This window comes from Bombus pyrosoma, linkage group LG18 (assembly GCF_014825855.1).
Source record: "Bombus pyrosoma isolate SC7728 linkage group LG18, ASM1482585v1, whole genome shotgun sequence".
Taxonomy (NCBI): domain Eukaryota; kingdom Metazoa; phylum Arthropoda; class Insecta; order Hymenoptera; family Apidae; genus Bombus; species Bombus pyrosoma.
In genome coordinates, this window is record NC_057787.1 from 2984475 (window position 1) to 3006962 (window position 22488).

General features: G+C 33.5%; 3 protein-coding genes across 4 annotated transcripts in view; 1 reads left to right on the forward strand and 2 right to left on the reverse strand.

Annotated features, from left to right (window-relative positions):
• The window catches only part of LOC122577337, a 345413-nt gene that overhangs the window by 96593 nt on the left and 226332 nt on the right, over positions 1 to 22488 (forward strand). The gene's annotated exons all lie outside the window — the stretch shown is intronic.
• LOC122577335 lies at positions 15067 to 15711 on the reverse strand. The gene is made up of 3 exons (XM_043748624.1): positions 15588 to 15711; positions 15509 to 15516; positions 15067 to 15417 (listed from the first exon to the last, which is right to left on the reverse strand). Exons 1-3 carry the CDS (start codon positions 15666 to 15668, stop codon positions 15174 to 15176), a joined length of 333 nt encoding a protein of 110 aa, XP_043604559.1. The 5' UTR covers positions 15669 to 15711; the 3' UTR covers positions 15067 to 15173.
• LOC122577336 (putative uncharacterized protein DDB_G0271982) overlaps positions 16580 to 22488 on the reverse strand; it is a 50333-nt gene continuing 44424 nt past the window's right edge. The window contains exons 1-2 of one of the 2 annotated variants that reach the window (XR_006320214.1): positions 21476 to 21553; positions 16580 to 17511 (exon numbers count right to left, since the gene is read on the reverse strand). Coding sequence is in view for 1 of the 2 variants with exons in the window: in XM_043748625.1 (XP_043604560.1) it covers positions 16840 to 17262 (423 nt within the window). In the remaining variant the exon portion in view is untranslated. Of the gene's footprint in view, positions 17512 to 21475; positions 21554 to 22488 lie in introns of those variants that run through there. The other variant, XM_043748625.1, reaches the window with a different exon arrangement.

Below are 22488 nucleotides of genomic sequence, written 5' to 3' on the forward strand. Positions count from 1 at the left end.
TGTATATCATAGGAAGTCTTCTAGTTAGCCTCTTGAAGGAGATGTACATTTTTCACAGTCCTCTCAAAATACAAGGGGTAAAGATAAATAATTCTCCTAATTAAATCATTATTATTAAATCTATTATGAAGCTCTTAATAATATATTTTTGCTGCTTAATAATATATATTTCTTGTAGTAAGAGAAGGCCGTTCTGAAAGAATTCCTGTCTCTTCTAATGCACTTATTTTCAGGATGCCTAGCCTTGCGTTTTCCATCGCACTGGCAGAGATGTTGTAACATATAGGTTTAGCATAAGTTATAAATAGGTCTAATTAATAATTTCTAACAGAAGATTTTGACCTCAATATTTAGATCCGGTGCAAACGATCGAATTTGCAACAAATAGCAGCAATGGCAGTGGGTTGGAAAAGCAAGAAAATACATATGTACGTATCCTTCTTTTGTGAAACAGGAGAACTTTATTTATTTCTCTGCTTTTCCAACGGCACCGGAACGATGTCCTGCGATAAAATATCGCTCATCTGCACCGAGCCTTAAGATACACGAATAAAAGAGGTTTTTATTAACCAACAGAGCCCTACATTTCCGTTAGCGGAATTTTCACATGTTTATTACAAGTTGTATGTGTATTAATACAAGCAATGGGTATGAATATGGCAACTGGTACCACTATGCGATTGGTCCAGACAGACGATATAAATGTCGTCCATTTGATTCGGGTTTAAGAATGCTTCAAACGCAGCTGCGTACGACGACGCGACGGTTTGGTTGAAGAAATCCCACGTTAAATTGGGTGAGTGGCGGCGAGCGATTCTTCCCATCTAGAACTTAGAATTTTTTTTTTTATTATTTAATTTGTACTTTACAATTTGTCCAGCTGCACATTTTGTAAATTTTTCTAGCTTAATTGCTAAATAACATGTGGATGGCTACCCCTAGCGGGATACCATCTTAGAGTTTGTCTATTTTATTTCTTCAGTGAGGTCAGTGGGGTGTTTCTTTTTTAGTCTTCTTTCTATGATAGTTTTGCTCGCTTCGGCAGCCAGCTGGTTTGGATGTGTTGCCGTTCTTTCTTTGTATTTTTTTGAATTTGCCGATTTCTTCCTCGACCATTGATATTTTTAAGTCTTTGCGTATATCCNTCGTTTCTGACATACCATAGAGCGTTGAGTATTCTTCTCAGTATCTTCGATTGTAGCGACCCTAGTTTATTTATGTGGCTCATTGCTGCTGTCCCTCATAGCGGTATTCCGTACGTCCAAATTGGTTTTATTATCGTTTTGTAAATTTTTAGTTTGTGTTCTATGCTGAGTTTAGAGTTTCGACTAGTTAGCCAGTACATCTGTCTTCTTTTTATTCGTATTTTGTCTATAACTGATTTAGCATGTTGTTTCCATGTAAGTTGTGTGCTAAGTGGAGTCCTAGGTATTTAACTTGCCTTGTTAATGTTATGTGCGTGCCATTCAATTGGATGTTTGGTGGTTTCCCTTTTTCTTAGTGTAAATGTAATATGGTTGCATTTACTCGGGTTTGCTTTTATTCGTTCATCTTGTAGCCATTTGCTATTTTTGGGCACTAATTTGTACCTAATCTTTCTCTTACCTTACATATCCCAGTACAGGATTCCCAATCCTTCTTACTCATGAGTGAGGTCCTATTTTGTTAGCATCAAGTTTTCTTTATAGTTGTCCAGACGTTTTATGAACTCTTCGGCCCATTATACATAAGGCGTCACTTTATAAATGCGTATTAGACACTTTGCTGCTAACAATACGCACGCAGCAGTCATTGTAAAGTAATGTGCATCTGTCCACGAAACAGCAGCGAGTCATTTTCGTCATGACGACTGGCGTTAACATTATCAACAGCGAGACGTAGATATAAAGGAATTTAGTGACGTAGTATGAAAGCCTCTTCCTCATCGTGCGACATCTTAATAATGAGACAAATTGTAGCTTGCTGTATGCTTCGTAGTTTGAACACTGGCGTAGATTTTCCCAATTTTTTCTACGAATTTTTCTCTTATTATTGGGTTATTACATTTTTTCCGTTCTCAGTACCAATATCTTACCAATCTTTTTGACTGTTTGTATATTTTGTTGTACTAGGATTTGCCCTTTTCAAAATTTCTGATCTTGTCATTCTTGTCATTCTTTCAGAAACAGTGAATTTTTTATAAAAACAGGACATATTAAAAAATAGAAGATATGGAAAATATTTTTTTTTTATTTGGTAGACTTTGTACAAGCAATTCTCATTGAGAATTTTAAGTAACTTCATTTGGCGTGGTACAGTAACTTGGATTATAATAATTTATATTATGTCTGATTCTAATTGAATTTAATGCTTCAATCTAAAGGGTATTGTCTTTTTAGCCTACGGATCTGATCCGTCGTGTCAAGTAATTGGGTAACTAATGGGTTTTGGTTGTTGTTAATTCTTATATTGTATCTTTTTTTCTTATTTATTTATTTATTTAAATTTTACAATTTGTCCAGTTGGACAGTTGGTAAAATATTATAGCTGTAAATGATAAAATATAGCATGTGGATTGTTACGTCGCACAAAACATTTGCGTTCCATCCCGCGCTACTTGACCGCCGATGACCTACGCGCCGTCCTTCAATCAGAAAGCAGATAAAACCTCATCAGGCGACAAGCCGTCGCAGTCTCTACGAACACGTTACAGGATGTGCAATGCCCTGTAATTGTAATTCATAAGGTAGAAGGTAACGGGTTAAATCCCGTCAATGATACATCCCGAGGTACATCTAGAGTCGAAACCTAAGATAGACTCTCCGGAATCCACAATGATCGACTTATCCATGAACCGGTTGTCCTTGATCAATACTTCGACGGCTAATAACCCGCCCTTCATCTCATCGTCAATAACACCTGAAATAAACATCGTATCGGAAAGATATTCTCCGGGACGTAACGTGAAGAATCCTCCTTCGTCATGGTCGAGACGGGCCACGCCTGCTAGTAGCCCGAAACGGAATAATTTTCACGTTATTGCCACCGTGACTCATCACTTCCTTGATACCGATAGTCTTCAGGCCACCCCATCAGATCACAACCCTTGTCCAATGAGCCCACAGATCGCTACTTCGGACAAGTCTCGGACCACCACCTTCTCTCTGAAGTGAACCATGGATCCAACACTGTCGGGACATTCTCCCACGTAAAAACAGAACTAAATCAAGTATTTCACGACGCCCAACGCTCCTTCTCCACCAAGGATCATCAACTTGAGATTGCGACTCGAGCAGATCATCGGGGGGAGCCCATTCTCCCATTCAACTAAACAACTCCGTGTCGGGTTTGACGATTCTATACCAATCACCACCGGAGTTCCTAACAACGACATTTCCTGGCTCGACGTCTTCCAACACACTTCGTGGGCAGTGCCTTTCCACAACTTCTTCTCGGCCGATGTGTTCCATGACTCCTCCTGGGTCAAGATATTCAACGATACCTCCTGGAAAAAGGTATTCATCGACAATTCCATAATCGATGTGTTTCACGACACGTCATGGGTCGTGAACTCCAGCACGAAATTTCGTGGCTACAACAAGGATGACGACCATCCGCATCACAAGGTAGCCGACGAGCCCTCAACCCAACGGATCTTCGGTCGTATCATCAAATTCGCCCTGACGACGACATCATCATACGGACGACCACAATTCATACGGCAACGTATGAGCAGATTGGATCGAGATGCCGAGCAGCTCCCATTACCGATCCAACCATATCCAGCGGAACAGGCACAACTTACAATCTACAAGGAGTTGGATAGGAAATTTGATTATTTATACTTTGCAGAGTTTTAATCGGTGCCCTCTCAACGGGGAAAAGCCGGGTTCTTCCAGAAACTACGTCACGCACAAGCAACAGGGATAGTTATCCTCTCTCTTCTATTACTTTGATCATAAGATCGCTTCGTATTTGCTCGTTCCGCATGTGCCAAGGAGCATTGACAATAGTCCTTAGAATGACAGGCTGCAGCGCTCCATCAGTGTTATATGGTTTTCAGTAGCCGTACCACATAATGCAATCTCGTAGATTCAAATTGGCTTGGTTACCGTTTTATCAATAAGAAGCTCATTTCTTGTGCTTAGCTCAGAGTTTCTGCTAGCAAGTTTTAGTTTGAGGAATACTAATTTTGTTGAGAGCAACAGAAGGAAAAGTTTCTTTTTTTAACGTAAATGTAACGTGGTTACAGCTTTCATAGTTCATTTTTATTCTCCATTCACTTAACCATTGTTCAATTCGTAGCAGCTGTTGTTGCAACAATGTTTTATGCGATTTTTTGCGGTTTTCGTGCGTGGTCATAATTCCAGTATCATTTGCAGATGTAAATATTAAGGCCTCAGTAATAGTACTAATATCTTCAGTAACAACTTCAGAGTCTATAGTACTGGCCCCACAACGCCGCTTTGAGGTATACCTGCTTCAATAAGTTCAAAAAGTTGTGTGCTGTATAATCTGCAGATGTCAATATTGGGGTCTCAGTAATGCTAGTAATATCTTCAGTGTATAGAGTCTATAGTATTGACCCCACAACGCTGCTTTGCGGTACACGTGCTTCAAAAAGTTCAACAAGTTCAACAAGTTCAAAAACTTCAACAAGTTCAAAAAGTTGTGTGCTGCATAATCTGCAGATGTCAATATTGGGTCTCAGTAATGCTAGTAATATCTTCAGTGTGTGGAGTCTATAGTATTGGCCCCACAACGCCGCTTTGCGGTACACGTGCTTCAAAAAGTTCAACAAGTCCAAAAAGTTCAATAAGTTCAACAAGTTCAACAAGTTCAAAAAGTTGTGTGCTGTATAATCTGTAAGCTGTAATTATTCGGTTGACTAACGGTAATTATTACTCGATAGACGAACGGTAATTATTATTGACTTCTCTGAGTCGCTACATTTATATCTATCGGAGATGAAAAAACATCGGGTTCTTTCTTTTGAAAATGTTTGGGAAGATCCCCAACGTTTGTTCAAGCTGCCGACTTTCTTTACAGTTTTAAACTGTTTTAATATCGTTACAAAAACATAGTTAGGTAAATATAAAAACATAGTTAGATAAGTTTTTCGCAAGATATAGCTTTTAGTGGCTTTAACTGCATTTCATTTCAAATACTGTAAACACGGTTTCAAATAAACGTTTTAAATTACCTTGATTTGAAAGAAATTACCAATTTTACTTTCGCGCTACGGATCCTGCGTGACGCGGAACATGACATTAATTACATGTCATTCAGCAAGATAATAAATATATCAGCAAGAGAAAAATTAGTACTAAGCAATAAAATAAATTTGTCCTTTTACGAACAAAAATATGTTTTTAAGAAAATAAAATAATGTTTGATCTGAGAATCGAATATAATCAAATCGTACGTTTGATCGAACGTAAAGATCTCGAACTTGAAACCAAAGAACAGTTTTTACTCAGGTACGTGCAGTACCAAGCATGAAGATACCTCATTAAATACACCCTCGCCCCATAATTGGCCTAAACAAGCCAAATCTATTTGTTATGATCTTCTGACTGCGCTAAAAATAAGAAATCTTTGCTTAAATGAATGGAATCTACGTTTAGATGTAGAACTCGCAGTAGTAACATATTTGTTAATAGAATTCTGATTCATACAGTTCTGAATAAATGTCAGATATCTGTATCGGCTATGACAGGTGAAATCCGACACGCGCTAATAACAACAGTAATTAGCAAAATTGTATTTTATGAAATACAAACAAGATAATATTATCAACTGTTGGCGTAATTCGAAACTGTATATTCTCTTAAGCTTGCATGAATTTTTTATACTAAATCATTCATTCCAACGTACTGCATATTAAATTGTAATTATGCAATTTGTTAAATTCCTTATTAAAATTGACATTATTATTATTTAATATAGGTTTGGGATTGGTTTTTAATACATTCACACAGATTCTATTTTACAACTCGTACAAAACGTCTGAACACACCGGATGCACTCAGATAATTAACACGTGGTCGACTCCTAGGACAAAAGAACGTCGTTAGAAGTCGTACCAACTTAGCTTGTAGGAACTAGCGATCGTACCAACTTAACATTTCTTAACAATTATTGACAAAGCTATAGCTGCGTTAAAGTTTTTAGATTTATATACTTTAAGGGCAGAATTATATTTACAACTAATTTGACTATAAGAATTTAATTCGTTCAAATTGAAAAAAATTGACAATTAATTGACCATAAGTAAGAAAAATATAAGGATTTAAAGAATATAGGGTAATTATTAATTAGGTTAGAAAAATATAGAAATATTAAGCATAAAACTAATAATAAAAGCATGTGAATGGAGACAAGAATTAGTCTTTCAATAGTGTTTCATTAAGAACATTTAAAACGAATACAATCTATATCTAATGTTGAACATCTCTCGTTTAATAGGAGATTAGTGACTATTAAGCTTTAAACGTAATTTATGTCTATCAAATTGGCAATTGACTCTTGGATCATAAAGTTAAATCAGGTTAAAGTCCATAATTTGGTTACTAATTTATTCAGATATACGCTGCCTGGCATATTTCATCTTTAAAGGTACATAGTAACTTTAGTATATGTAAAGTTGTATATGTACATTTAATTACTTATTAATTCATTTATTCATTTATTAATTGCTTTAAACCAGATATGCTTTATAAATCAAATGCAATATGCTTGCACATAGTTTGGATAATACATCATTTCGAATTCATAATTATATAATTAACGAAAAAAATTAAGACAATTATAAATAAAACAGGATCGTATAAATTTTTTTTTATTTGGAAGTAGTTTACAATCAATTCTCATTGAGAATTATAAATAAATTATTCTGGCTTTAATGTTTTATCTAGGATTTTCCTTATAAAACGTCGCACAGAGTCTTCTCCTCTACGATCTGTACGTCTATGTTTCGTTCGGTTTGAGGACTACTTTGCTTCCTGCTGCTCGATTAAGTTTTAAATTTCAAAGTTTGATAATGGTGGGATATTTGATGTTCGTTTTTCGGAACGATCAATCGTGTTTGTGCATACTACAATATTTACGAAATGTCAGCCCAGAGTGCAAGTGCGAAATTCAAACACAACTGCGTATCCCGAAAAAGCCATATCAAAATAAAGTAGATTGAAGTTCTTATCATTTGAGCTTTTGGCGAACGTGTTGGCGCAATTATTTGTTCAAGAAAATTTGATATTAATAGATTATCTGATGTGATAATACTCCTAATATTCATATATAATACTCATACTCATTATACTCCTAACCTCAACCTAACCCCAAATTTCCGTTTGTGCAGTTTAATTTTGTCCAAACTTCTGTATTTCGTTTATTACAATTGAAGTTGGAAACATAAACTTACTTCGTTTAATAATTCTTGTAGCAATGTCCCGATATTTTTTATACTTTATTTTGTTTATTTCAATTTTATAGCATGTGAATATATTTAGAGCATGCTTGACATTTCTTATATGTAGCTGTTTCACAATGTGTATCCCACCATGACACGTTCTTCTTTTGCCGCTTGTTTCGAGTCCGAGGCGTAGTCTGACAAGTTGCTTCTATGATAATACCAAAAAGTTTTTGAACCAGCGTATTTATGTTATACATTTGTTTTATCTTCAGTTTTAAGTCTGTCAATTTCATCATCTATTAATACTCGGAACTGAATCCAATCAACTTTGTAATATTTTCATCTGGGTGTGTTGATATTTATTACTTTTATATTATGTTTTATATTTAATGAAGTTGAAAAATGATCGCTATGAAAGAGCTCAGTGGATATTTGCCATTTGAATAAGTTCACAACGTAAGCAGTGTAAAATGAGAGATCAATAAAATTTGATTTATTGGTTGCTGTATTAAGATGTGTGAGATCCTTTTGATTTAGAAAGAACAGTCATTTTCCACAAGTAGCTTTCCAATGAGTTAACCTTCTTGGCCAATTTTATATGGCCCTCAAAGAATGTTGTGACTTGAATAACAAAAAATGTTGAAGGTATCTAAAATAATGAACGGTTTGGAAAGTTAATTGAATAATTCCGGTTGTTCTTAAGATTGTAGTTGGTAATAATTATGTATATGAGAAAGAGGAAATTATTTCTTAATATGTGAAATGACCAACTCTAAATAGAATGAAGTTAACTAACTTTGTGATTTCAAAATATTACAGAATTACTTGCCGTATGAAGAAAGCTTTTTAGTAAAAGGGAAATAGCGTCAGCAGCATATTTTTTCGTATTAGGTTATCCGGAAAGTGTCTTTCTTTCGCAAAGGTATTTTTTACAACAGTGCACCTTTATACAAACGTGAAACGAAATCTGTGAAATGTTACGGTGTTTATCTCAACAGAATAAAATGGATCGTACGTAATTCGACAAAATAATATAATACAAAAAAACGTTGTGCGTCTATTATTTCCTCACAAAACGAAAGAAACTTTTTGGACAAACTAATATAATACCACCACATTAATAATTAATTTGAAAGTACAACGTAATTTAAGTTAATGTTTAAAATCTACACAATTTAATTTAAAATACTAGCATTGATACGCAAATTTTCTCAAGGGATCATTTTTTAATAACGTTTTGTTTAATTTAATAAGTCAAGTTTTACAATAACCTCAAATATTAAATTTATGAAGAGTAAAAATATTCTACCATGTATAATTATTAGTAACAATAAATATACTTATATGTTTATAATATATAAATACAAATAATAAATTTGATTTTTTAATCATTTTAAGCTTTCTTCTAAGATATTTTTTGCTCTTTCTTTTGTTTCACCCGACATTAAGCAATTTTAACAAATACGTACAAAAGTTCTGTAGAAACAACTAATATTTTACAAAATAATTGCAAACACATTTGTATTGAACGCGCTGTAACTACAAAAAAGGAGAACGGGGAACATAGGGAAACGGATAAAAGTTTAATTTTTCGGGCAATTTATCGTAGCTCGTCTGACGTTAACATAATTGTTTAAACGTGGAAAATACGATGTCGACAAAACAGTGCTTGGCCTGGAGGTTAAAGATAAAAACTGTGTCGATTCAATCTTTTATCGTCGAAAAAGTTTTCCCGTGACTGAAAATATAATTATACCTACCTGCTCTATGTAGCGTTTATGAAATACCTATGAACAAACAAGGCTTGTTTATTTTCGCCCCAACTGAACAACTGACTGCGAAAGATTTCCGTTGAATTGAATTCGGAAATACAAGTCGAAAAACTTTAAGCGATTGTCTACTTATACAGGGTGGTTGGTAACTGGTGGTACAAGCGGAAAGGGGGTGATTCTACGCGAAAAAAGAAATTGAAAATATAGAATAAAAATTTTTCGTTTGAGGCTTTTTTTTCGAGAAAATCGACTTTGAATTTTCGCTTGGTACGGATGAAAGAAAAGATTATTGTAGCCTTTCATACTTTAAAACAATCAAATACGTTAGAAAGTGGTCATAGAAATTTAATTAAAAGGGCAGAACTACGTGTTCGGCAGAATGGGCAACATTTTCAGCAATTTTTGTAATAATAAACTTTATGATTACTTCATATTATTTCATTATGTATTCCTAATCTTCCGTTACGGTAAAAACAAACTTAAACTGCGATAATATCCATCGAGACAATGATCTACAGTGAGATCCGTTATAACGAGACGTGATAAAGTGCACGCGTACCGAGTGAAAATTCAAAGTCGATTTTCTCGAAAAAAAAGCCTCAAACGAAAAATTTTTATTCTATATTTTCGACTTCTTTTTTTGCGTAGAATCACCCCTTTTCCGCTTGTACCACCAGTTACCAACCACCTTGTATATTGAAAACTAAATTAACCAGATATGATCATTTTGTGATCGAAAAACGTACGCCGACGAATAAATGTTCTCATTCAGATGAATGAAAGGTATTAAGTATATTAGAAAAATATTTTTACATCAAAACAATTTGCTTTTTCTTTAAATTTATATGAACTTTCATGAATTTTTATTGCCGATAACATGCGTATCATATTTATAGATATTATTTTACTTATAAGATCTTTAGTATATCATTAATGTTTTATTTAAATTTTATATTAAATTTATTATTCAAATTTCACACAAGTATTTATGTGTAATTGAGAGATTTAGTAAAAGAGCGGTACAATTTTTTGGCCTTTTTTTTCTCTAAATGAATTAACTGCAGTAAATGAAATATAACATTTATATTTATTTAGAAAATTTTGTTATCAATTCCCAGTTTTTTATAAACAATTAAATATAATGGCGTGTTTCAATGTTTGGAAATATATACAATATGTAGATGTTTCTATTAGACTGAATCTCTTTTTTTAATTGTAGTCTTTTTAAATTAAAAATTTTGTTAGTTGTATTACTTTTTATTTGAATCTCTCAATTCATCTATATAATACTATATAATATTAAATATAGTACCTAATATAGATAATTTTGAATTAAGTATGTTACTAAAAATGAGCTTTTTCAGTTATGACATTGAAATATGCAGTTAATGAACCTACAAATATAATTATTAATTTTTGAATAAAGCATTAAATAATTAAAATTATTTGCATTCAAGAGTGTATTTAGAAATTTACATACAAAAGTGAGTATTAGGTTTTTACATAATATGTAAATATCGTTTTGAGGTAAATGGTGTTAATACGAATAATTTAGCTTAATATGAAAATTTTTATTTAATGCAGGAATCTTTCAAGTTAATAGAATTTTTCTTGCAATTATATAAATTTGTACAAAATGACGTTTTTATTGTTTCGGATCATTTCGCTACGTTTGTAGTTGATAAGGTATAGAGAAAATTTGAAGAGATATTACAAAAAACTTTATTCGAATATTCATATTTTTTTTTATTTAATAAAATTTACATTTACAATTTGTCCAATTTGGACATTTGGTGAAATTTTTTAGCTGTTTGATTATCCTGTGGGTAGCTACCCCCAGCGGGGTACCCATCTTCGTGTTTGTTAGGTTATATCTTTTTTGGAATATTCATATAACTTTGCTCGCCACGTGGGTTACTCGCCAGAGGCCCAGGGCACGAGATTTCACACTACGTATCGTTCTTTTTTCTCAACGAAGTCCTAGTCCATCATGCGACGTTCACACATACTAGGGAGGGGATATATACTTGTGTGTGTTTCCGCTCTACGTTCCTTCACTCTCGCACGTACATTTATTTTTCTTAACACGTACGTGTTATTTTTCTTAAGTCCTAATCTCGTTACATACTTGTCAAAACATTCATACCAATCCCTCGGACTTTCTTTTAACCCATAAAGCGCTTTTGCTAATTTATATTCTATTTGTCCCGTCTACATATCCTTTTGAATCATAATATTACGTTCGGTACTGTTTACTATGTGCTTCTTCCTTTTCAATATGTTTTTCATTTTATATCTTCTATTTTCCTACAACGCTACTGCTGTAAGTCTATTATTCTGATCTATTCTCACTTTCGCAATGTTTCCTTTTGAAATACCCGTATTATTATTATCCGTTAATTTTCCTAAACTAATCAAATTCGCAGACGTTTATTTCGCGTAAAACGCTTTATTCATATTTATTTCATTGTGTCTTCCAAATACTTCAAAATAATTTATGACATTTCCAACTTTTGTTGCTTTTACCGGTTTATTATCACCTAAGTATATACTTACTGATTCTTTAATATCAATACATTTATCAAAATAGTTTACATTATTTATTATGTGATCGGTAATGTCTTTGATCCGATTCGTTTCTTTTGTCGCCCCTCGATACCCCCACTACGCACGCGTTCGTTAGGCGTCCGCGACCGTTGTCACGTACGCCTTGTTCCAAATATTCGGCGGCAGGACCGTAAGGATATCGATGGCTCATTAGGCGTGTCGGCTTTATATTTCGGTGATATGCTTTGTATCGACGAAACCGTCGGAAAATTTCGTCGTCGAGTGCCGCTACAGGTACAACCGCTGTCTAACAGCCAAACTAATTCGTCGTCATCTAAATTGTTTACCTCGCTGCTGTATGCTGTGTGCGTTTTTGCCATCCATGTGCCCGCTCCTGAGTTGCTCTATTCGTTCGTGCCTGCTGCTTGTTGACGATGGAAGTTCCAGCGTCCCCTGCTCATATAGCCTCTGCCCTCTCTTCTTCTGTCACGACCACGTGTTGATTTACGCCAACAACCGTTATTGCTTCTCGCTTGGCCGCCATTTTGACACTCTCTCGCCTGCTGAATGTCCTGCTTTTCCACATCTGAAGCATCCTTCCTTTTTTTCCAGTCTATTTCTGCACGTAATTTGTAATGCTATAGATTCCTTCAAATACATCTCTTCGAACCTTACGTTCCCTCACTCCCGTACGTACAATACAAATGTACCATATATTCAACAATAGAGAAAAATAGTAGAAAAATCGCGTTTTCGTTTTGCCACTTCAAAATAATTAAAATGTTGTTGCATTTAGAATATTATAAAATTAATAATATCAAAAGAAGATAGTACTTGATTTTAAATTGTTTCGAATATAGCACATTTAATCGTCTCCTGATCCGACCTATGCCTAATTATGGGAATGGGCCTATTCCTCTTCTTTTTCTGCCTGTTTAACTCTTTTCCGCTTCATTTTACTTGAAAGTCATATTTATATAAATAGGTCGATAATTACATGGGAGAGAATAATGGAAAAATGTAGATTTTTTGGTTTTGATGGAAATGTATAAACTTCAATTGATTGCTTAAAGAGTTTAGCAGGATAAGCACGAGAAAGCAGCCTCTGTGCTAATATTTGTTGTTATTGTATGCTAAACAATGTTCTTTGCTTAAAACACCATTGTGTGAAATTGTACACTTCTATCCTCTTGTTTAAGGGTAGTATGGAAAAAAAGCCCTAAACTTTATCATTTTCTTTCTCAGTTACTATTTAAGATAGTAACATAAAATTACCGTTGAATAGCCACGTAGCCGATCGAATTCAGTTTATATTTAATATAACACCAATACGTTTTGTGATTGATGTGTCTTAAGTCGACCTTCATTATTATAATGCTATTATATTTTATTAAATATTCGACATTTAAAATGTCTTCAGTGTTCATTAATTCCGCAATATAACATACTGATGCAATTACTGGTGGATTTACCGATGAAAATAATGATGAATATTAGTCTATCAAGTTTTAAATAATTTAGGTTCATAACATTATTACAGAATAGTTAATGAATTTTACATATCTCATTTTTATAGTCTTTACTTTCGTATTTGTTTTGTTTATTGCTATCAACCATTTGGTCTTTAAAACCCATTTTGTTCCAATTGGAGATCTATTTGCTGGACATTTTGCTGATTCCCAAACGTTATTTTTAATTAAACCGTCATATTCCCCTTTTCATGGCTTCTTTCTATTTTTCTGCATGTAGTCCAGATAATAATTCATCTATTGACTCAGTCGAATTATCCTCGAATTATCCTAATTGTGCTGTTTCTTGATCAATTGGGACAGTTTAATAAATTTTCTTTGGTTTATCAACGTTTCCTGTTCGTATTATGTTTGGCCTTCCTTAACCACAAATTTATCTTGAACACAATTTTCATTTTGATTCATGTTTTCATCATCATCATGTTCTTCATCATGAATCTCTTCTGTGATTTCTTTGTCAAATTTTTGATTTATCAGTTCATATTTAAATTGTTCGGGTTCATCATTGTGGTATTCAATATTTCTTAAGAAAGGAATATCTCTACTTATTATGACTTTTCTTTTACTTGGATCTCATAATCGAAATGCTTTTGATTCGTTGGAATATCTAATAAAAATACACTTTGTTGATCTTGCTCCAAATTTGCTTTTATCAGGTCGCTTATTTAATGCATAAGCTTCAGTACCAAAAATTTAGGATGATTCACATTTGGTTTTTTCTTGTGCCAAACTTTATATGTGTTTTACCATGAACTGTTGGGCACCTATTTCTAATATATGATGCCATATTAACAGCTTCCACCCAAAATTGAATAGTTAACTTTGACTGGATCAACATATATTGTGCTATCTCTACAAGTGTTCTATTCATTCGCTCAGCTACTTCATTTTGCTGAGGTGTGTGAGGAGTTGTAAATTCTCTGGGAATACCATAATTTTCTAATTCATTCGTGAAATCCTTTCCTAAATATTCCAAACCATTATCGGTTCTGAGGGTTTTTATCTTTTTATCCTTTTGTCTTTCAACTAAAGCTTTAAATTCCCAAAATGCATTTTTAACTTCATCTTTTGTCTTAAGGATATACACATATATAAACCTTGATGTGTCATCAATAAAATACTTTGCTCCACTCAAAGATGTTTGTCTTATAGGGCCACATACATCAGAATGTATCAGTTCTAATATTTCCAATTGTTTTAATTCTGATCTTTTTTGCATTGGGGTTGCTGCCTGTTTGCCTTTCAAACATATTTCACAAGCATTTTACTCAATCTTACGTTAGGTAAACCATTTACCATTTTTATTTATTAATCTCCGAAGATCAGATTCATGTAAGTGACCTATTGATAGTACCAATCCACAAGTGTATTTTTGTTTTCATATGGCATACCAATATATTCGAATTTTGTATCTACAATATATAAATCCCTTTTGTGATTAGCAGTAATAACGATTTCATCCTTCTTTCCAAATATTGTAGCCATTTTATTTGTAAATACAATCCTTTTTCCATTCGCTGTAACTTTTGATACTAAGATCAAATTTTCTTTTAATTTTGGTACATATAATGCGTTTTCCAATTGAAATTTCTCAAGTTCATTTTTTATATAACTAAATAATATTACAGTACCTTTACCTTTGATTTCAGTTAATTTGTCATTCTTTAATTTTACCTTTTGATTTTTGATTGGTTTTATGAATTCAAAACAGTTTATGTCACAGCACATATGTGACATAACACTGCTGTCAATGCACCATTCCATCCAGTTCCATGTTTATGTTCAATGAAACATCAGTAATAATACTATTAGCCTGATTATCTTCATCCTGAATATTGGAAGCATATAAGCATTGTCAAGTTTTGGGTATTTCAGGAATGTGTTAATTGAGCTTTATGATCATTGTTTTTCTTCTTCAAACATTGATTTGCCTTATGTCCACGTATGACAATAAAAACATTCAATGTGCTTTACTTTATTAGCTTTAATAAATGCATTTTTATTTGAAGAATTTCTATTTTTATCATACCTTTTGTGTTTATTTGAATCTTCCACTTGTAGAGCTTCTTGGTAATCATTCACAGTATTTGAATTATGATGAGAATTAGCTTCTTTTAATAATTCTATCTTAAGCGCACCTGGGGTAGGTAATTCGTCCCGCGATTCGGTTGCACATCTAAAATTTTCGTATGTATTCGGGATGTTATATAATAATAGGATTGATAATAAATCATCAGCGACTACAATATCCATTTCTTTTAATTTACCCACGTAACTGAAAAAATTATTTAAGTGATCGGACATATTTTTACTACCGGACATTTTCGTGAATAATAATTGCTTTACGAGCGTAGCCTTTCTTGCAGGTCCTTTGGATTCGTAAACCTCCTTTAATTTATTCCATAATTCATGTGAACACTGAGTCATCGATCGCACTTTTTTTTTGTTTTTAGGTTATCTTCTGCGCTTCTCAATATTATTACTATTAATAATATTTTCAATAAAATAATACCTAATTATTGAACCTGGGCCCATAACCTGTTGTTATCTCTGTATTTAGAGGTAGGATTACAATAGCTATTAGTTTATTTTTCAAATAAATCTGTCACACCGTTCTGAGCTGATAACCTCTATTACACTTTCTTACATGGACTAGGGATAAAAACAAAAGAACATCTTAAACCTATCGATTAAATCTATCGATTATATCTAGAACTATCTTCTAGTTACTATTTATTGTAACTAGTGCATCTGCATATGGATGGCGAGCGCGAACTCAGGGTGTCTTTTTCAACATCTAATATCGCGAATTTTTAAGTTCATAAAATTAGTCAGTTATCAAATAGATTAAAAATACAGTCAATTTCATGAAATATGAATAAACTTCACTGTGATCTCATATTTCCTCTATCACGAGCCTTTCTGAATCGGTAAGTCTTCTAACTCTAGTTCAGTGATGGCCCATACTTTTCGATATCAGCGTGCTATGCTGTACATTCATTTTAGTTGGTAAGTCAATTCCTTTACTAATATCAATGATAGCCAACTTAGTTAATCACAAAAATATTGTATAATCTTCTACATTAGGTATAAAAATATTTGACAATTATAATAATAGGGTTAAACGTAAATTCAAGTGTTTAAAAATTTAAAAATTATATGAAAGGAGAAAGTTAGATACATATCTATTAGATATAATAATTGCAAGTAAATTGAAACAAAATTTCTACAATTTGTTTGCAAAAAGGTTCTCTTTTATTTTTTCGTAACAATATCTTATATTTATATCAATATTTTTATTTCTATTATACATATACAAAGCAGCTTATTTTGAAAATTGGTAGCATTAAGAGTAACATAACAGAAAAACTAGTTTGGTTAGCTCATATACCAAATTTGAAGTTGAGAAAGGTTGCATACTGAGAAAGTATAACCCGAATGAATATTAATTTCACATTAAAGAGTGTTTTAACGCTTGCTTATAAATTTCTAGAAAACTTATTGTTGAAAGTATTTAGAAAGCGTTTAACAAATTTGAAAACACATATTAGAATAGAAAGTATATTATTTTTCGTTTATGAACTCCTTTACTGTCTCTTCATTGCTTCCTTCGTTCTAGTCCATATCTTTGATTACTATGTTCTTTTCCTTTTCTCTCTCTCTCTGTCTCATATTCCTCCTCGATTCTTCTGATTCTTTCCGATAGTTCTTTCTTTTCCCTTTCCCACTCTTCTTTCTCTCTGGCTCTCTCTCTGACTCTCTCTTTTTCCCTTTCCCTTTCCTCTTTCATTTCCCTCTTCATCTCCGCCACTTGCTTTTCGAATATGCCTCTTATTTCCTCTATCATTGCCTCGAATGCTCTTTCCATTTTCTTCTCCATTTTTTCTATCATTATCTCCATTCTGTTTTCCCTGGGTAGTGTCTCTTTTCCTATCAAGCTGTACTTGTCCGGTGTATTTTTGAAATCTGCCTTATCTCCCGCTTCACTCATCCTCCTTGCTTTTCCTCTGCCTGTCGCCATCTGTCCCTACCTTACTTTTTGCCGCGCTTTTGACTACCTAACCTCTTCTTTTCTAGTTTTTCTTATTTGTATTTTTCTCTCGTTCTTGTTTTCTTCTTCGCTTTTCTTTACTTTCTCCTCGTATGCTCACTCTTTATTTTCCTTTCTTCGTGTCGCTTTGTGCTTCCTTTTCCTTTTTCCCTTCACACTTTACTTTTTCCACAAAGCTCTCCGTCCACGCGTTATCCTCGCCCGAACCAAACCGGAAGTCTAGAAAGTATATTATATATGTCAGAGATGAAAGGACATCGGGACCTCCCTTTTGGAATGGTTGGGGAACCCCCCAATACCCTAACCCAGACGTTTATTATAGCTACACTTAAATAATAAAACTAAGAAATAGTTGTAATGTTCTAATCCGATTATGGGTACTCAGGGTTTATGACGATGGGCTTGGGCTCGAAGTGACATAAAGAGTCACCGAACGTAGCCACGGCCGACGGGACGGCGAACTCAACGTGATTCACGATTTCCCTTTACTCAACGTAAAAGTAGTACTCCTCTCAGTAAGCTCTCTTAGATAACTCTCTCTCGATAACCAACTCAGTAATTAACTCAGCAACTCAATCAGCGACTCGATCAGCAACTGTGTCTTAGTCCCAATGGAACTACCCTTATATAGTCCTCTCCCCATCTCTCGGGTCAATCTTTGTTTTAAGGAGGGCTGCATAATTATTTCATACCTCTGTTGTTACACGTCCATCCCGCGACCGTGGTTACGTTCGGTGACTCACTATGTCACTTCGAGCCCAAGTCCATTGTCATAAATCTGGAGCAACCATAATCGGATTAGAACATTATAATTATTTCTTAGTTTTATTATTTAAGTGTAGCTACAATAAAAGTCTGGCCCAGGGTGTTGGGGTTTTTTTCTAAACATTCCAAAAACATTCCCGATGTTCTTTCATCTCCGACATATATTTTTTAGTTAATTTTGCTCTTCAAAAAAGAGAAGCAGAAAATCACGTTACGAGAAGTCGATAGAGGAAACCTTTTTAGATATAGTTTCACATCTTGATCTGTTCTTGACATTCTATTGATTTTATATTCTTTGTTGAAAAAACCCATTCAAACTCTTTACTACTATAATTTGTTACCATTTATGTTACTTAATTAAAAAATAGGAATGAAATAGCAATAGTATTTTTAATCGATACTTATGGAACAAATATGCTTTAACACAGAATAACTAGATACATACTTATATACTATAATAATAACACGTGTGAGTACACATTATTCACAACAACTAAAATAAATATTAATAACGAAATGAAACTTTAAATTGCAGAAATTACAATGCAAAGTAACCAACGCTGCTCTAACATATGATAATTATACATTTATCTACATTAGCTGTGCTACAATGATTATTGGATTGCAGATTTTTATGTAAATTCATATCTTTATGAAGTTACAATTGAAGAAATGGACTTAAGTAGAGATTTGTTTCATTTTCTAAATATTATAACTTCAATTTTTTTTATTTAATAATTTACATTCACAATTTGTCCAATTTGGAAATTTGGTGAAATTTTTTAGCTGTTTGATTATTGTGTGGGTGGCTACCCCCAGCGGGGTACCATCTTCGTGTTTGTTGGGTTATATCCTTTGTATAACTTAAATTTTGTGCAATTTTCTCTAGATATTTTATGTATTGTTGGATATAATGTATATTCTGTACATTTTTGTACAGTTAAACTCGCCTTAAATGTATAAATAACTGGAGTCTAGTAATTACACAAATTTATAATATACAGCATCATTTTTAACGTATAACGTTGTGCAAGAACTTCTGGCCAGATAGATTTATCGTTTTAGATTTCAAAAGCAATATCTGAAAGGAGCTTAATTAGTATTATATATAAGGACATGTCAAATAACAAAAAAAAAAACAATACAACAAATAGGGTGCCAATTAGGGTAGACCTTGTCCTTGTTAATGTTTTGAAGATTAATACTCCTGCTAAAAGTTTAAATATAAAATTATTATTTTCTTATTTTCTTTGACTTATTTTCCGAGGCAACTGTATGTATCTACAGTTTTTCTAGAAAAAGATCATTTAATCAGTTTTCATGTGACCACCATTATTTTTTAGCGTTTTCTTTATGTTTGTCTCATAACACTCCTTTTACTTACTCCAAGTAACGAGGACTAATATTCACTACTTGAAAAACAAAGAAGTCTGAAAATTATTTAAGTGTCAATTATATTTTGCGGCAATGATTTCGTTTAACGATTTCACATATTGTTTATACAAAACATCAAGTTAAAAGAATATATTAAAAGTACAAAAAAATTAAAAATATTAAAGATGACTGAAGATAAATAACACGACTTGAACGTGAAATTAAAAATTCATAATGCATTTCAATATTTTTTTACAGCGTTGTATCGCTCGATTGTAACTTTATTTAGTCATAACTAATAGTGTAGCTTTTTAATCAATTTTAACACCACTTAATTGGTGTATTTTATTATATACTGTATTTTATAAAAGCAGAAAAATTGCCGCAATTAATTGGGAACAATTCCAGGTAAACAATAACTGATAATAACAACAAAAAAAAAGAAAACACGTTGCTAAAGTCAAAAAGGCAGATCTCCCTGTTCGGTCACGCAGCGATGTTCTTCACAGAGGGGAGATCTCCCCTGCTCGGTTGGCTTAAGTCGTATAGGAAGCCTATATTTAAATCGTATGTCGGAATAGTTGAAATGTATGTTTTATTATTCTTTTATCACAGCTTTTTCTATTGTAGTGGCATATTATTTGCTGGTTATTTGAATTTTATCTAAATATATGAATGATTCCAGTGGTATCGTGTATTGTGTATGTCTGGTTTTTTCGTCATATTGTGGATTGCGTTAGATCGAGCTGTATATTAGGCTATTTGTGTTGATATTGTGTATGTTGGCCATACGTATATAATACGTATATAATATCGTAATATGATTTCGTATTAATTTTAGTACAAATAAATCTATGCGAATCGTTGAAGCTTCGTGCAATTTGTTCTTACACTTTTGATGTAATTGAACTCCGGGTAACAAGCTCCGAGAGCTTGAACTTTCATTCAAACAGACATAATTTATCCACCGTGTTTGCGCAGATGTTGCAAATCGGGAAACATTACGTTAGAATCGGTCTTATCAATAGCTTGTAGCATAGTATTTTCACTTTACTGCAGCAATTGTGTGTAGCAAATGCTCTTGTATTTTCTCTATTTGTCTTTGCACGTACTCGTTGTGGTTCAGCTTAAACTCCATATGTACGTTCAAATAGCGAATTACTTCTTTGCAAAATGTGAATAAGTTGCTATTGTTACTGTTATGTAGGTGGAATATTTTTCGAACCCCAATTAACCAGTTTCCTCGTTTTCTACAACTTGCCACGCGTTTTTCAAATTTTTACCGCGCATCATTCGATATGATGATATCAGTTATCAGGAAAATTCCGGATCGATCGCTAGATCGCTAGATGCTAACGCTAGAAATACCACAGCAGTCAAAACAGTTCTACAATTTTATAAATTTGTCAAGCCTCGTTTAGGGATCATGGTCTCAGCTGGATTAATGATACCAAAAATGTACTACATAAGATTTGAAGGAATTGCTTCTGTAAGAAAGTAATAAATCAATAAATATAAAAATATTCTATTATTATTACGTATTTTTTAAAGACCAGTCATTTTCACTGGTTTGGTAGAAATAACTTCGTGTTAACTATCGGTAGTTCTAATGTTAACATAAAAATTCTATGCTGTTTGCGATACCATTTTTATGATAGCACTAAATATGTTTATCTACAATCTACCACAGCAACCATCGTAATCTCTCAATGTTAAATTAATCTATCCGCAGTGTACCTTTTTCCTAAATACAGACTCTCTGAAAAACATTGCTCTGATTTTTCCAAATCCTTAGGAAATAAATTTCTCTGATGGTGACTCTAATGTCAAGTATATCCTATGGGACCCCAATATAAGCTCGCCTAGAGGTACGATCCTAGGTCATATTTAGTATCCTACCCATAGATGAAGTCTCGTACTTGCTATCTGCGTACGACAGATCTTCGCTATTAGATTTTTCAGTTATTAAAGTAATAAATTATACTCCTTTCGAGATCGAATCCAGCTTAGATCTCAGCTCTGACCATTCACCAATCTCGCTTACCTACTTATATAAACCTGTGCTCACTGCAAAAACGCTTCCCCTCTGCAATAAAATTGCGAACTGGTCACTCTTCAAGAAGTTCCTGGAAGAAAATATCAATTGCAATATTCCGGTAAAAATCCTGAGTATATTGAATTAGCCATAACCAAATTTACCAGTCTAATCCAAGAGGCTAGATGACTCGCTACTAAACACTTCAGTGATATTAGACAAGTAAACGCGTACTCTCAGTACATTCTTCAACCAATTAAACGCTTAATCTCAGTACATTCTTCAACCAATTAAACGCTTAATCTCAGTACATTCTTCAAACAATTAAACAAACAGTAAAACATATCTGACAGAGACACAAAAGCATCATGAACAAGAAAACACTTAATGCCATTATCAAGGAAGTTACCTGACCAGTATAAATAAGCGAACGCGATCGCAAGATGAACAGTTTATCAGTCTCAGTCTCGAGCGATCTATACACAGTCTTTAGCGGATCCGTTAGTACCAAGCGTCTTAGTGAACATTCGCTGTATTTATTAAATATTTTAAAATATATTTGACGGTTTTCAACGTCGAGTTATCTCGTCATTTAAACTACACGACCAATCATCCTCTACACTTTAAAATTAAGCAATACTTTGCTATCGCTTATTAAATCATACCTGGAAAGTAGAATACTCTTTGTTCAATATAAAGACATTATTTCTGACCTATACGCTATCAATGCTGACCTTCCTCAAGGTAATATCTTATGGCCTGTATTGTACACTCTATATGTATACAACCGATATTTCGAACAGCTATGAAACTATTTTATTTATATTCGCGGATGATATAATAATTCTAGCGACCGACGAAGATCCTTTCTTTTTTTTAACGTGGAGGAAATCCGCACGGACACCAGGCCGCTTCTGGGGAAAGCGGCGTGGTAGTGTCGGACTCCAACCGACTAAAACCTCCACGATGACCGTCCCTGCTGCGATCGGAAGAGGCCCGCGAACCGCTGCGAGCGACACCTC

Coding starts and splice junctions, on each gene's coding strand:
- LOC122577335 (XM_043748624.1), bottom strand. CDS start 15,668: ATGACTCAGTGTTCACATGAATTATGGAATAAATTAAAGGAGGTTTAC.